Source organism: Canis lupus, chromosome 31 (genome assembly GCF_011100685.1).
Source record: "Canis lupus familiaris isolate Mischka breed German Shepherd chromosome 31, alternate assembly UU_Cfam_GSD_1.0, whole genome shotgun sequence".
NCBI lineage: Eukaryota > Metazoa > Chordata > Mammalia > Carnivora > Canidae > Canis > Canis lupus.
Window position 1 is genome coordinate 33,932,139 of NC_049252.1, and position 14,952 is coordinate 33,947,090.

The window sequence follows — 14,952 nt, forward strand, 5'->3', positions numbered from 1 at the left end:
CCCTTCCAAGATTCATGGAGGTATAAATAATTACATCTTCTCTTGGTTAAAACAGATCACACAATTCCTAAGCATTTTATTATTTCTCATCTCTAAGGAGAAAGAGTTTTATTTTTTTTTTATTTTTACTTTTTTTTTTTTTTTTAGGAGAAAGTTTTAAAGGAAAAGGAGATCATACACAAATGCGCACACTAAGGCTATTTTACCTGTAAAGATGTGATTGACCCCGTGTGTCCTTGGAGCACAGCAACTGGGGCACAAGTTCTCAAGCACCACACTCTAATTATCTTATCACAGCTCCCTGCAGCAATCATTGTATTCTCATAGTTTACTGCCATATCTGAAATTTCTGCAGAATGACCTCTTAGTGTGGATAATAGGCGGCCATTGTGTGTTGACCAAATCTTCACCAAACAATCATCTGAACCCTGAGAAAAAATACACCCAAAAACAAATGTTAACACAGCAAGTTTTTCCTAGCATTTTTAAAAATACTATTTCATGTGTCACTCAAATGAAGGAACTATAACTCCTCTTCTCTTTCCAACTGTACAATACACTGTAAACTAGGACTCTTATGGTCAGAACACTTATGGAACAATAGCTTTTTTCTTCAAATCAAATAACATCTATATAAAGATACTATGAAATTTTCATTTCTGTGGCTCAGACATAAAATACTATTTTTCCAAAATTCCCCACCAAGTAATGAGTCCAACTGAAAGTTTATGACTCACTTATTTCAACTAACAATGGTTAAATGTCAGTTTAGCTCACATCAAGCTAAATAATTTGATATGCATTAGGACAGATCTATGGTTCACCGACTGAGTTAAGTGGTAATCTCAAAAACTAAAAAAATAATAGGACTAGCACTCTAATTTTAAATAACCAAACACAGCCTCAGATTTGTAGCACCAGTCAGCACCCATCTAACTCGGCAAATTTGTGAGTACCTGCTCTGAATCTCACACCTGAAAAAGGAAATTTATTAAACTTCTGACCCATGGTAATTTTCCCTTAAAAAATTAAAATGTTAGATTACAAATATGTTTTATAATAATTATAATCTTCCACTATTCAAATAATTAATTTCCCTGAATCAATGAGTAATCAATATGAATATGAATCACCTAAAGGGATTTGGATTTTTATGGAAGCTTTGGTTACTAGACATACTAGAAACTATCCTCATCAAGAAGTCTAGAATGGGCTAGAAGGCAAGTATTAGGTGTGTGTTTTTTGTTTTTTTTTTTTTTTTTTAGGTGTGTATATTTTTAGATACTTGATGCTCATGCCCACAAACCTTTGCTCTAGGTCAATGTCTCACAAACACCACACAAGACCTGGCTATCTGCATCTGAATGTCTTGGGCCACTTAATAAAAATGCAAATTCACGGGCCCCACACCAGATCTATGGAGTCAAAAACTCCAAGAATGGGAACCACAGAATCCATGTTTTATGAGATCTCCTAAATGATTCGAACACACACTGAAGTGCTCCAAATGATACCAAATTTAGTTTAAAACGTTAACTCACGGTAAAGATTCTATGTCCTGTCCTATCAAATGCTACACAGTAAACAGCAGATAGATGTCCGAGAATCCTTCTGTGCATTTTTATATGCTGATACATAGTTCCTGGAAATGCTGTGCTAAAAGTGGAACACCCTGTGAGTTGTTTTCCTCGATGTATCTCCACTAGGAAATAAAAACAATGAAAATGGTTAAGGAAGAGTCAATGTGTGAAAAACGAAGAAAAACTCCACAATTTCTAGAGGGTCATAGAATCTATGTTCAAGAAATCCTAAGGACACAAGTTTTTCTCCCCAACTCTGTTCTAGTATAATCACCACTATGGGCCTCTTATTACGGTAAGATTAAATTTCATTAATTTTTATTACGTTTAGTAATAACTTTAGGAAAACAATAAATCTGGAAATTGACACTTACTACTATTGAAACAACACTACCAGTATTTCCTTTTAAATTTTAACACAACCATTACAAAGTGGGTCAAGAAATTAAAAACATAGTTTCGGTCACCTGCCAAGCCACACTCACTCACCAAGACTGGGTGGGGAACCGTAATTCACCGGCATTTCTGGAGGTCTTCCTCTGTGAAGAGCAGCAAAGGCAGAGCCCTTCCAAACTGTGTGCCTGCAGTCTTTAAAACGAATTTTAGATACACATAAAATCTTGAAAGTTAACCCCAAGAAAGATTTTATAGAATACTTACGTATATTGTAACAAACTGTTTATTCAAAGTTTTACCAACTAATATACTTTAACAGAAAAGCCCTAGAGGTTTATTAGACTATTTCTGAAGGGGAAAAAAAATTACGACATCTCAGATACAACAACAACAGCTAACATGAGTATAGCACTTTACAATGTACAAAGTGCTTTCCACGTACATCATCTCATTGAATCCTCACAACAACCCTGTGAGGTAGGTGTGATCGCCAACGCACAAGTGAGGTAACTGAGGCTCAAAGGTTCTGGGACCTTTCAAGAGACCCACTGCCAATGACCAAGTCCGGATGGACCATAAAACCAGATCTTTTGACTCCCAAGTCCTAGTCAATGCCGAGTAAGTTTTTATTTGTCAATGCAGAATTACACCACACAATATGAATGGTAAGAGAGCTTAATCACAACGGATCCAACTTTCCCAAAATGGAAATTTTTTAAGAAATATTTTATTTGACTTCTATGAAAATCCTTAAAATGTTAACGGAGTTTTAAAATTAATTTTGGCCAATATTACCATGACTTTAATCTCCTTAGGAAATACTGACAAAATTAAGTGGCTTTCCTCTTGTTTTAGGATCACGGATAAGCCTTTATACCCTGAGCACATACGTAGGATCTGTGAGTGTGAACACTAATTCTAATTCTAGCGTCCCGTCCCTCTTTGACCTATCAGCAAATACACTAGGAAGAAACATCTGCCCCCTCTATAGGAGATAGCAGCAGAACACAGATTATGCTGTGCCAGAAATTAGCTTCTTCGCAAATGAAAGAAGGGAAGGAAGGCATCATATAAACCTCTACTGAGCCTCGGGTGCCCCAACCTAACACGCATATTACTTTTTACATGAACGGATTCATTACCACTATCATGACCAAAGAGCAGTTACAAGGCATCCTCTCTTGACACCAGTACAAAACAGAAATATGGGCCCCTACCCTAGGGCAGCTGGCTCAAGTCTCTTCTAAGGTCTGCCAGTTCTAAAGCAGTGCTCATCACAAAACGACACAGAGCTTGACACAAGTAAGAAAAACAGAGGAAACAGGCCACACAGGCAACTACTACATAACAACCTAAAATAGGATAATTACAAGGTGAATAGGGACACAGAGAAGGGAGAGTAAGAACAGTTTCCTGACCCAAGCCACCATGTGGCAGGGCCACAGAGCACTAAGAAATAACTAAAGCTGACAAACCAGTCTGGCACAGAACCAAGAAGGAGGGTTGTTCTTTCTCAGTCAAGCTTTACAGCTGGTGGTGCATCTACGAGGCAGCACCACCTCAGCGACAGATCGTAAAGATAATCACAGGGGATGAACTTGACGTATACTCAGGATCAGAAGAGCCAACATTCTTGCCCATTAGCAGTTAAGCCACGTTGTATACATAGATCATATCACATACATGTACTTAATCTAAGTGATTTATACCAAGCTAACAGAAAAAGAACAGCAATTCCAAACATTTTGCTACCACATAACTTTGCAAAAAAATTAAATTGATGAAAGAGAACCATGCAATTGTACATTTTTGGTGCTTGATTTCAAACTGCTACCAAATTTAGAAAATCACTTCCCCTTATTACAAAGGGCTTTCAGAATCTAAATACCAAATAAAATACTTCTATCATTTAAAGAGTTTATTAGACACATACAATTACATTCAATGAAGTTATAAGTGAGCTACAAAATGGAAAATTAAGAACTCACATCGATAAAACCTCAAACACATCTCAGAATAAATCCAAGCTTTTTTGCTTAACAACTATACCTTTATCATTTTTTTAATGCAGAAGGACCCATTAAACACTTATGTAGTAAAATTCAATGTCTATGCTAAATGCAGAGAATTTTATAGTCCACATCATGGTTTATAGTTACAAATCGCCTTTCTTTCACAATGCTTACATTACTTCACAATTATAATTATTATTAAGCTACAAAGCAGAACACTTCTTCAAATTAAGGTACCTTTTGCTGTACGTAGCAAAGACTGCCTTCCTGCACCAAGTAAAGAAGTGACTCTTGAAATACTGGGTGGAATTTCTTTATCCAACATGGGACCAATGCGTTGGCAGATTTGCAACAGATGATCAGGAGCCACATGTTTATTGGACAAGACCTAAATTGGAGAGCAAGTTTTAAAAATATTATTCACAATAGTATCAAAAAATATTAAACACGAATAAGTCTGACAAAACATGTAAAAATATGTACAGTGAAAACTACAAATTACTGCTGAGATAATTTAAAGAAAATCTAAATAAACAGCAAACTGATCTTTAGGTTCAAAGCCATCCCAATCAAAATCCAAGCAGAAACTGACAATTTTATTCTAGAATTCATATTTAAATGCAAGTGGCCTACAAAGCACCTTTAAAAAAATATAAAGTTGAGGTATGAAAATAATACCAGACTTCAGGAATCATTATATAACAAGGATAATCAATTTCTGACAAATGCACAAAGGACAAAAAATAATCTTTTCAAAAAAAACAGAGCTGGAACTGGATATCTAATTGTCAAAAAACTTTTAATTAACTTTGATCCATACATCAAACCACGAACAAAAATTTTTCTCAAGACAGATCACAGATGGGACACCTGGGTGGCCCAGTAGTTGAGCATCAACTGCTCAACATCTTGATGCTCCAACATCAACTGTTGGCAGTTGAGCCAACCTGCCTTTGGCTCAGATCGTGATCCCAGAGTCCTGAGATAAAGCCCCAGATTGAGTTCCCCAGAGGCAGCCTGCTTCTCCCTCTGCATATGTCTCTGTATCTCTGTGTCTCTCATGAATAAATAAAAATTTTTAAAAATAAAAATACACATCAAACACCTTGATGGCCCAGACCATCAAGGGTACACATATCTGAAAAGCCATCATGTATCTGCAGGCTGTCGCTTATCAGAAGCCGTGTCTGCCATTCCCTACCTCTAATAGTGGAGATGGTAGGTATGCTGAGGCCAAACAATGCAGCTGGACAAGGATCAGTGACCCCAAAAGAGTGCTGAATTTTTACTGCACGTGATTAAAAATGCAGAGGGTAATGCTGAACTGAAGAGTCTAGATACAGATTCTCTGGTCACTGAGCAGATCCAGGTGAACAAAACCCCCAAGATGTGGTGCAGAACTTATAGGGCTCGTGCTCAGATTCACCCACGTGAGCTCTCCCTGGCACAATGAGAGATCCTTACTGCAAAAGACCTGATGGTTCCTAAGCCAGAAGAAGTTGTACAGAGCAAAAGGATATCCCAGAAGAAAATGAAGAAACAAAAACTTATGGTCCAGGGGTCAATTCTATATAGAATAAATGCAGGGCCCCCTGGGTGGCTCAGTCGGTTAAAGCATCTGACTTTCTCAGGTCATGATCTAAGGGGACTGGGATCAAGTCGGGCTCAGTGGGGAATCTGCTTTTCATCCTCTCCCTCTGCCCCCTCCAGCTTGTGCGCTTGTGTGTGCACACGCACTCCCGCAAATAAATAAAATCTTTAAAAAACGAATAAAAGTAGGGATCCCTGGGTGGCGCAGCGGTTTGGCGCCTGCCTTTGGCCCAGGGCGCGATCCTGGAGACCCGGGATCAAATCCCACGTCAGGCTCCCAGTGCATGGAGCCTGCTTCTCCCTCTGCCTATGTCTCTGCCTCTCTCTCTCTCTCTGTGTGACTATCATAAATAAATAAATAAATAAATAAAATAAAATAAAATAAAATAAAATAAAATAAAATAAAATAAAATAATAAAAAATAAAAAACGAATAAAAGTAAAAAAAAAAAGAAAAACATATTTGGGCAGCTTCTTTAATAACAACACATATACCTACCATATTATCCAGGTACTCTATTCCTAGGTATGAACTCAAGAAAACCAAAAGCACAAGTTCCTATAAAAAGTTTGTACATGCACATGCCCCACTACATCTGGCTGCAGCAGCAAAAGGCTATTCTCTATAAATGCCTACAAGTGCCTCCTGCAATTAACCAGTTCTCCCCAGCCTTGAACCACCTAACACCTACTCAAATGCTTAAGCTGGCCCACAAATACAGATCAGAGACAAAGCAAGAGAAGAAGCAGAGATTGTTGGCCCAGTCTGAGAAGAAAGCTGCCAGCAAAGGGGATGTCCCACTGTGGAGCTGTCTGTCCTCTGAGCTGGGGTTAAGTCACCACCTTGGTGGAAAACAAGAAGGTTCTGCTGGTAGTGATTACACATGATATGGATCCCACGGAGCAAGCTGTCTTCTTTCCAGTCCTGTGTCGTAAGATTGGGGGGGGGGGGGGGGTCTCTACTGCATTATCAAGGGGAAGGCCAGGCTGGGGCATAGCGTCCACAGGAAGATCTGCTCCACTGTTACCATCATATAGGTTAACTCAGAAGACAAAGGAGCTCTGGCTAAGCTGGTAGAAGCTATCAGGACCAATGACAATGACAGATTTAATGAGATCTGCCATGACTGGGGAGGCAATGTGCTGGATCCAAAATCAGAGGCTTGTATTGCCAAGCTGGAAAAGGTAAAGGGCTAAACAACTGGCCACCAAACTGGGTTAAGTGTCCACTATTGAATTATCTATATGTAAAAGTAATAAAAAGCTCTCTTTCCTAAAAAATGTTTGCATATAAATGTTCTAAAACATCTTTCTTTTTAAAATCCCAAAAGTAGGGATGCCTGGATGACTCAGCGGTTTAGCCCCTGCCTTCAATCAAGCCCCTAGGGTGTGATCCTGGAGTCCCGGGATCCCGGGATCACACCCTGGGCTGAAGGCAGGCGCTAAACCGCTGAGCCACCCAGGTGTCCCAACACACTGTGTAAGTTTAACTCATAAAGATGCCTAATGTTAACCTGATTTGAATGTATGTCATAAACTTTAATGCTGCATTAAGGTCTCTCAATCATGATGCTACCAACATTTGAGACAAAAAACATCACTGTGCAAGACTGTCTGCATGTGCAGGACATATGGTACCGCTGGCTCCTTTCCAGCAATGCCAAGAGTATTCCCTGTGCCGTGACACCAGCAATGCCCCAAACACTTTCAAGCTCCCTGAGAAAGAGCTGCTCCAAAGAAAATCTGAAACATAGTTCAAGATCACACTTTTGGTTCTTATACGTCAATTCAAATATAAAATAAGCCTGGATTCAATATAAAGTTATGGGTACCCAGGTGGCTCAGTCAGCTGAGTGTCTGACTCTTGGTTTTGGCTCAGGTGATCTCAGAGTCCGAATGAGCACCCCACCCCCCCCCCCCCCCCCCCCCCCCCGCCCCGGAGGACTCTGCTCAGCTCAGAGTCAGCTTGAGATTTTCCCCCCTTTCCCTTCCCCCTGCTCTCTCTTTCTGTTTCAAATAAATAGGACGTTTAAGTTTTTGTTCATAAGTTCTAGTGACAGAAGGGGCTAAATAAAATATCTTCAACTTTTCAACCTAACTTTTGTTTCCTACCCTGACAGAAAGCCCACGGCTCTATCAAAGCTCAGGAAGATATCAAAGTGGTTTTTTTTTTTTAATACTAATTAGCACTCTGTGCTTCAAAGTATCAGCATGTAAAAGTCCAAAAACTGTTGTAGATAATTAGCTCATCATCGGAGGGAAGAGAAAGATAGGAGGAACTAGAAGGTAATTCCAACAGGGTCAAGAAAATCACAGATCTAAGAACTTGTCAGTAATGCAAATCTGAAAACAAAACCCCCACTGAAGGACTCACACTGATCGACCTAAATAATGTTATCTAAAAGGCTTAAGAAAGAGAAAATTACTTTGGGCAATGGCAACATGGCTTCTATAAGGCAGAAAATCACTCTAACAGTTTTAAGATTTCTACTATTCAGGTAGATGGATAGATAATATTTAATGGCTTTAAGTTTTGAGATACACAACCAAGCCTGTCTCCTCAGTGAAGACTTGTTCCTGAAAACAAGCTAACCAGACATAGCTAAAAACAACTTCTCTAGATAGAAAGGGTACAGACAGAAATTTTTAAATAGAGTGCTTCCCAGTGCTAGACATGGTCTTATTTTCTCTCTTAAATGATCTACAAGGGGAACTTTATAGATTCTATTTGCTGCCTGACTTAAAGAAGCAATAAAACCGATTACTAAAATAACAGGCTTCAACATAGGCAGGTGTAGTTAGGCAAAGTCCAGGTGTTGTAGGAACATGGATTCCATGCAGCAGCTATAATCCCGTAAAGATAATTACAGATTCACTGCATTTCTGAGGATTCTAGCACAACCATAAAAGATGGAAGGGGGGAAGGGGTGTTAACCTAATCTTGTATAAAACAAGGCATTTCTGAAAGTAATACGGTTCTACTCCCAATATAGGGAACAAAAATAATGAACAGAAAGTAGTTATGAATTTGAGCTCCAACACTGGGTATAGAGATTGCTTTAAAAGAAAATCTTAAACAAAAACAAGAGGTACTTGGGAAGCTTGGTCTGTTAAGCAGCCAATTCTTATATTATTGTTAAAAATTAGTACCATATTGACCAAATTAATGATAAAAAAATGTTCCTTCAGTATTTTTAAGTCCTACACAGACTGGTAAGGGTCTCTACCAACAACTTCAGTAAGGAAGTTATACAATGTCCTCAGGAATCAGGCCAGAACTAATAAGTCCCTTCCAACACCACATAGCCAATCTCTCTACCATCTTATTTTTTGTAAGCCACAGTCAGTCTCTGAAAGTTTATCAGCCACAATCCTAGGATCATTATATTACTCTATCACCAAATACTACTGTGAGTATGAGGTTCTTCAAGACTAGGGTAGCAGCTGTACAAAGTAGTAGTAGGGTCTAGATAATGTGTCTAATTGGAAGGTTATGGGAGAAAGTAGGTTTTTCTGTAAAGTTTGGGATCCTATAATCTAATCAGGATCTAGAACAAATGTTTAGTATCTTTAATACATACCTATCTGGGGGGCCCCAGGGTGGCTCAGCAGTTTAGCGCCTCCCTCCGTCCCAGGGCGTGATCCTGGAGTCCTGGGATTGAGTCCCAAGTCAGGTTCCCTGCATGGAGCCCGCTTCTCCCTCTGCCTCTCTGTGTGTGTGTCTCTCATGAATAAATAAATAAAATCTTTGAAAAAAAAAAAAAATACATACCTATCTGACTTTTAGCTTTCCCTCAATGAAACTCCATCTAGAAACCTTACAAAGGAAAACACATAAACTACCACAGATCACAACTCCTAGAGTACACAGTACAATGAAACAAGAAGTGACAGAGAGCATGGTCTTTGATACAAAATTTAAAAACTAGTGTCTTAAGTAATTCCCCTCAGCCTCTGATGCCACAGAAGTTCTTGACCTCTTTTCTAAGCTTTATAAATAAATTCAAATTTAGTAATCAATGGCACAATAAAAATATCGCTAAAGATGTGAGAAGGGAAAACAGCTTAACTCTCAGTTTATACAAAAGGACTTAAGGAGAGAAATGATCTAGTATTGGCACAAAGACCCTTCATTCAAAAGCACTGATTGTAATTCAGGAAAGATAACTAGTTTTATAGCTTCCCCTACAGCCACTATCTCCCCTACTTCACACCACCTCACTTCTCTAGACTCCTTCATAACTAGATGGCCACGTGATGTAGTCCTGGCCAATGAAACAGAGAAGAATCTCCTGGAGCAGGGGAACATTCCTGAAAAATTCTCCTCCCTGGGCAAGCCCAGGTGGCTCAGCGGTTTAGTGCCACCTTCAGCCCAGGGTGTGATCCTGGAGACCTGGGATCGAGTCCCACGTCGGGCTCCCTGCATGGAGCCTGCTTCTCCCTCTGCCTGTGTCTCTGCCTCTCTCTCTCTCTCTATCTCTCATGAATAAATAAATAGAATATTTAAAAAAAAAAATTTCTCCTCCCTAATAAAAGAACCCTTCCCTCCCATCATTTCTAGAATATGATGGCAACCATAAAACTAAGCGTTTTGAGGGGGAAAAAGTCAAAATGTCAATCTTGGCTCAATCAAAAAGACAAAGATTAAGTCCTTAATGATACCATTAAATCACTGTATCAGTTCCACCTACAGACTTAAAAGACATCATTATATATCTTTATTATTTAGGCGACTGCTTCTAAGTAAAAAACGTATCCCATAATTCTATTATCATGTACCACACAATCACACAAATTTTAAAGCACTGTCCACCAATCTGAAAATCTGAAGCAAAGTCATCCATTAGCCATCTCATAAAATGAAGCTTACCTAGAAAATGCTATTAATGCCTAAGCCAATACTAAATGAGCACATATCCTTAGTATTTCTATGTAATCTATTAATATCATTTTCTTCTTCCCTTAGCAAAACAACGAATCCTATTTTAGATTGTAAAAGCTTTTCCAAATTACTCAGAAGAAGAAAAATCTAAGATTCTGATATTCTAGATAGGCAATTCTGACTAAGCATCACAACAGGGAGTAAGATCATCTGAAAGGAATAAAATACAAAATGCAAAAAATACTCAAGGGCTACCCATAAGTAGGCTGACTTCTGAAAAGAAACCACTAAACTTGAGATTATTTTCTTATAACATCTGAAAGTAACTGAATTTTCTAAGCAGAACATAATTAAAATAAACCTATATGAAGACTAATTAAAGTCTGGATCCTACATGGAACTTAATGAAGAGACAAATATTTCCCAAAAAGTCAAACCTGTTGTTGTTTTTTTAATATTTCACAATATATATTAAAACAGAAGAGACAGGGTGACTGGGTGGCTCAGTTGGTGAAATGTCTGCCTTTGGCTCAGGTCATGATCCCAGGGTCCTGGGATGGAGCTCCCATCAGGCTCCCCACTCAGTGAGAAGCCTGCTTCTCCTTCTCCCTCTGCCTGCCACTCCCCCTGCTTGTGCTCGCTCTGTCAAATAAATAAATAAAATCTTTAAAATAAAGAGAAGAGACAGGACACTTAAATTTTTAAATGAATTTTAAATATGCTACCCCCTACAGAATATATGAAGTTGCAAAGTACAGGTCAAGTAACAATTTTAGCCACATGAACATAGCAAAGATCAAAGCTTTCAGTACTAATGCAAAACATCTTTTAGCCAGACTTAGTTTATCCTTTTTTTTTTTTTTTTTTTAAGATTTTATTTGAGAGAGAGAGAACATGCACAAATAGGCAGAGGGAGAGTGAGAAGCAAGCTCCCTGCTGAACAGAGAGCCCAACACAGATGACTCACCTGGGGCTCGATCCCAGGACTCTGCCCAAAGGCAGATGCTTAACCAACTGAGCCACCCAGGAGCCCCTTAGTTTATCATTTCATCAACCAGTATGCCATATTCTAAATCACCAACCCGGAGCAGCCCAGGTGGCTCAGGAGTTTCGCACTGTCTTTGGCCCAGGAGGTGATCCTGGAGACCCGGAATTGAGTCCCATCGTCGGGCTCCCTGCATGGAGCCTGCTTCTCCCTCTGCCTGTGTCTCTGCCTCTCTCTCTGTCTCTCATGAATAAATAAATAAAATCTTTAAAAGTAAATAAATAAATAAATGACCTATCGGAATAAAACCTATTCATATCAGCTATGTCTTTAAAATAAATTCATAAAACTGAATACAAACAAAATAAGAGCTTACAAAGAGTCAAAAAGCCCTGCACTTGATGCAGATTCTCAGTCAGAGTCCTGAAATATACGAAATAATTCTTAAGGAAATACGATTATATCATTCAGAATAAAAATATTATTCCCCCAAATGAAAAAAGAGCCAGAAAGCATCTATAGTTGCACAGCTAATTCATTCAAGGTATATAGTTCAGAATCAACTCCTTTCTAATTGGCTAAAAGTTTAACACTGTGTATTTAAGGACCACCTTCTTTCTGAGCTAAAATCCTGAGCAAAGGGAATTTGATAAAGCATTTTAGTAAGAAATTTATTATAAAACCTAATCACTAAAGTAGTAAAGAATGTTACAGGAATGGAGACAAAAGTCAGCAAGAATGTAGTACATGATGATGATCACTGTCCCTGTAGAGAAAGAAGATTCAAATGGTACTTGCAAACTGACAATTTGGAAAAGGCAAGATTTGTACCTCACACCAACCATGTGCTCAAAGGAACATGAAGATATTACAAAGAAACTACAAATGGACTGGAAAAAATAATGATGAATAGATACATAATACTACCTTTATAATACTAATCTTTGAGTGCAAAAGGGCTTTAAGGACAACTTTAAAGACAAAATGGAGATTAACAAATATAACCAAAGAAAAAACCTTAAACCTTTGTAAAAAACAAAAGCTCCCAACAAAACTAAAAAGCAGCCTGCAAGCTGGGACAGGAACCTAGAACACATGGCCAACTAAAGAACAACCTAAAGAAATGTAAAAAATTCTTACAGAATAAGACAGTAGTAAAAAAGCAGGTAAGAGATGTAAAAAGGCAATTCAGAAAAGATGCATTATTGACAGCCATAAAAAAAGTCTTAAGCATATAATTACTGGGTGAGGGTTTTCGGTTTCTTAGGTTTCTTTACTTCTGAATGGTTTAATTGCCAGACAGTTGGAAAGGATTTAAAAAAAAGGTTTAAGAAAAAGCCCCAAATCAGTACAGTTTTTATTGCATCTTTAAAATATCACAAATAACTGAAAAATCATCTGGCATCTTGCTGTTTCTGTAGCTGGAGAACATAAATCTTATCCATCAGCCTGCTGAACTGTTCCTTTTTCAGAAACCTGAATGCTATCCCAAAATTTTCTGATATCCTTGTTTTTATCAGTTGTGACTTGCTGAATTGAAGCAGCTGAATTTGATACAAGTTCAGTGTCATTTCATCTTCCCGGGATTGAGATACAGAACAAGCAACCCCTGGCCTCACCCAAACCCTGTGGATATGTTTTTCACCCAAGAAATTTCAGATTTCAACAGGAGAACTATTCTCCAGAATAACAGCACTGATGGGGAAGCAAGCATACACAGACCTCATCTCGTACTGGAAGCCCAGTGTAATGCCCTCGGTCACCTTCTGTACACGACTACAGATGGTGCGGACAGCAGCCAGGTCTGTTCTAGTTCCGACCTTTTGTCAAGTCAGAGCCTCTCCTTTACATCACTCTTCAGTTACACCCCCACATAAAGACCACTACCAACATCCTCAAACATTTACATACATATGTAGACAAATTTAATACAGTCAAAAAAAATTTTTTTAAGATTTATTTATTCATAGAGACATGGAGAGAGAGGGAGGCAGAGGCATAGGCAGAGGGAGAAGCAGGCTCCACGCAGGGAGCCCAACGTGGGACTCAATCCAGGGTCCCCAGGATCATACCCCGGGCTGCAGGCGGCGCTAAACCACTGCACCAGCAGGGCTGCCCTAATACAGTCAAAATTTAAAGCTTTAAATTAAGGTTTTACCACAAGGTCTTTCTCCAGCAAAAGTTTCTCAATGTGGAATCCAGCCCGAAATACATCAATGATAGTTTAACAGATACTAGAGGAAGGGGGCAGTGGAGTCACCTGATCCATTGCCATCCAGGCAATGTGGCTTAGCAGTCCAGTTAGCCCTACCTAACTAGTTACAGGACCTTGGACAAGATTCTAAGACTTCAGACTCCATGTTTGCAAAAAGAATAGGTAATACTGCACCGTTACAATGTACAAGTTACACTTCTAACTATTGTAAGGTTTTGACTAATTTAACTCTTCACTACATTAATGATAATACCTAACACACAGTGCTTACTTACTACCGGATACTGTTCTAAGAACTTCTAAGAACACTAACTTACTATATCCCCCAAACTATTCATCTGCATTTTACAGATGAGAAAACACAGGCACAGGCATTAAAAATAACCTGCCCAGAACTAAAGAGCTAATAAACGGCAAAGCTAAAAATAAGAACCCTGGATATCTAGTTCACAACTCTCCAGCATCACTGGATCCTTGCACCTGGCTATAGTGCATCCTAATTAACATGGCAAGTAACAAAATAATCAAGGAGTATCTGAAGAGGTTTAGAGCCAAAATGGCTCCTAGAAGTTTTTAAAACTAAATATATATATATGCAGAGTGATTAAAATCAACAAAGAACTTTTTCTAAGCAGCTAAGGTCTCACATCCAAATCTCACTCATCTATCCCATTACAAATAATAAGCAAAGTCAAAGTCCCTGCCAAATTCTGAATACTGCACATACAATTCATACCCTCCTAATGAAATGGTGGAACTTAAAAAAAGGGGAGAGGGTGTACAACTTCCATGTATCTCACAGCCATTCCAGTGTAGAACATTACTCTGACCTACATATAAAACACATGTCCCAGAGAGATTTTAAAAAATCAAAGAGCACAGAAAAAAAATCATTTAATAACCAACCTGCTGGTGATTGGTTCTCAACAGAAAATATACTAAGCATTAAGCCACATAAATTCTTTCAATGAACACTGAGAGCCAGGAAAGACAATGAACACTATATGCCAGGAAAGACAATTAAGTGTACCCACACAGGACTGCAGACAGTTACATGTTCCACGTAATTTTGTAAAGCTGAAAGCAGTCATTTATTTCAACTATTAAAAGGAGATAACCTGTTAAGCTACTGCCTTCACTTTAACAATGAGAACAGGTTGGTCTAGCTTAAAAATAATTTTTAATCCCATCACAGAGCTGAGAAAACAAGTCTACATCAACTACACCCCAGAAACTGGTAAGCCCTTCTGTGACCAGAGAAAGATTCACAGTTGCTTTCATCCCTAGCAGAGA

At 38.6% G+C, this 14,952-nt stretch overlaps 1 protein-coding gene across 2 annotated transcripts in view; it reads right to left on the reverse strand.

The window, feature by feature from the left end:
• The window catches only part of BRWD1 (bromodomain and WD repeat domain containing 1), a 119,509-nt gene that overhangs the window by 95,644 nt on the left and 8,913 nt on the right, over positions 1–14,952 (reverse strand). For both annotated transcript variants that reach the window (XM_038581507.1, XM_038581506.1), the window contains exons 5-8: positions 4,226–4,376; positions 2,070–2,168; positions 1,542–1,702; positions 207–428 (exon numbers count right to left, since the gene is read on the reverse strand). In XM_038581507.1, coding sequence (XP_038437435.1) covers positions 207–428; positions 1,542–1,702; positions 2,070–2,168; positions 4,226–4,376 — 633 coding nt within the window. The remainder of the gene's footprint in view (positions 1–206; positions 429–1,541; positions 1,703–2,069; positions 2,169–4,225; positions 4,377–14,952) is intronic.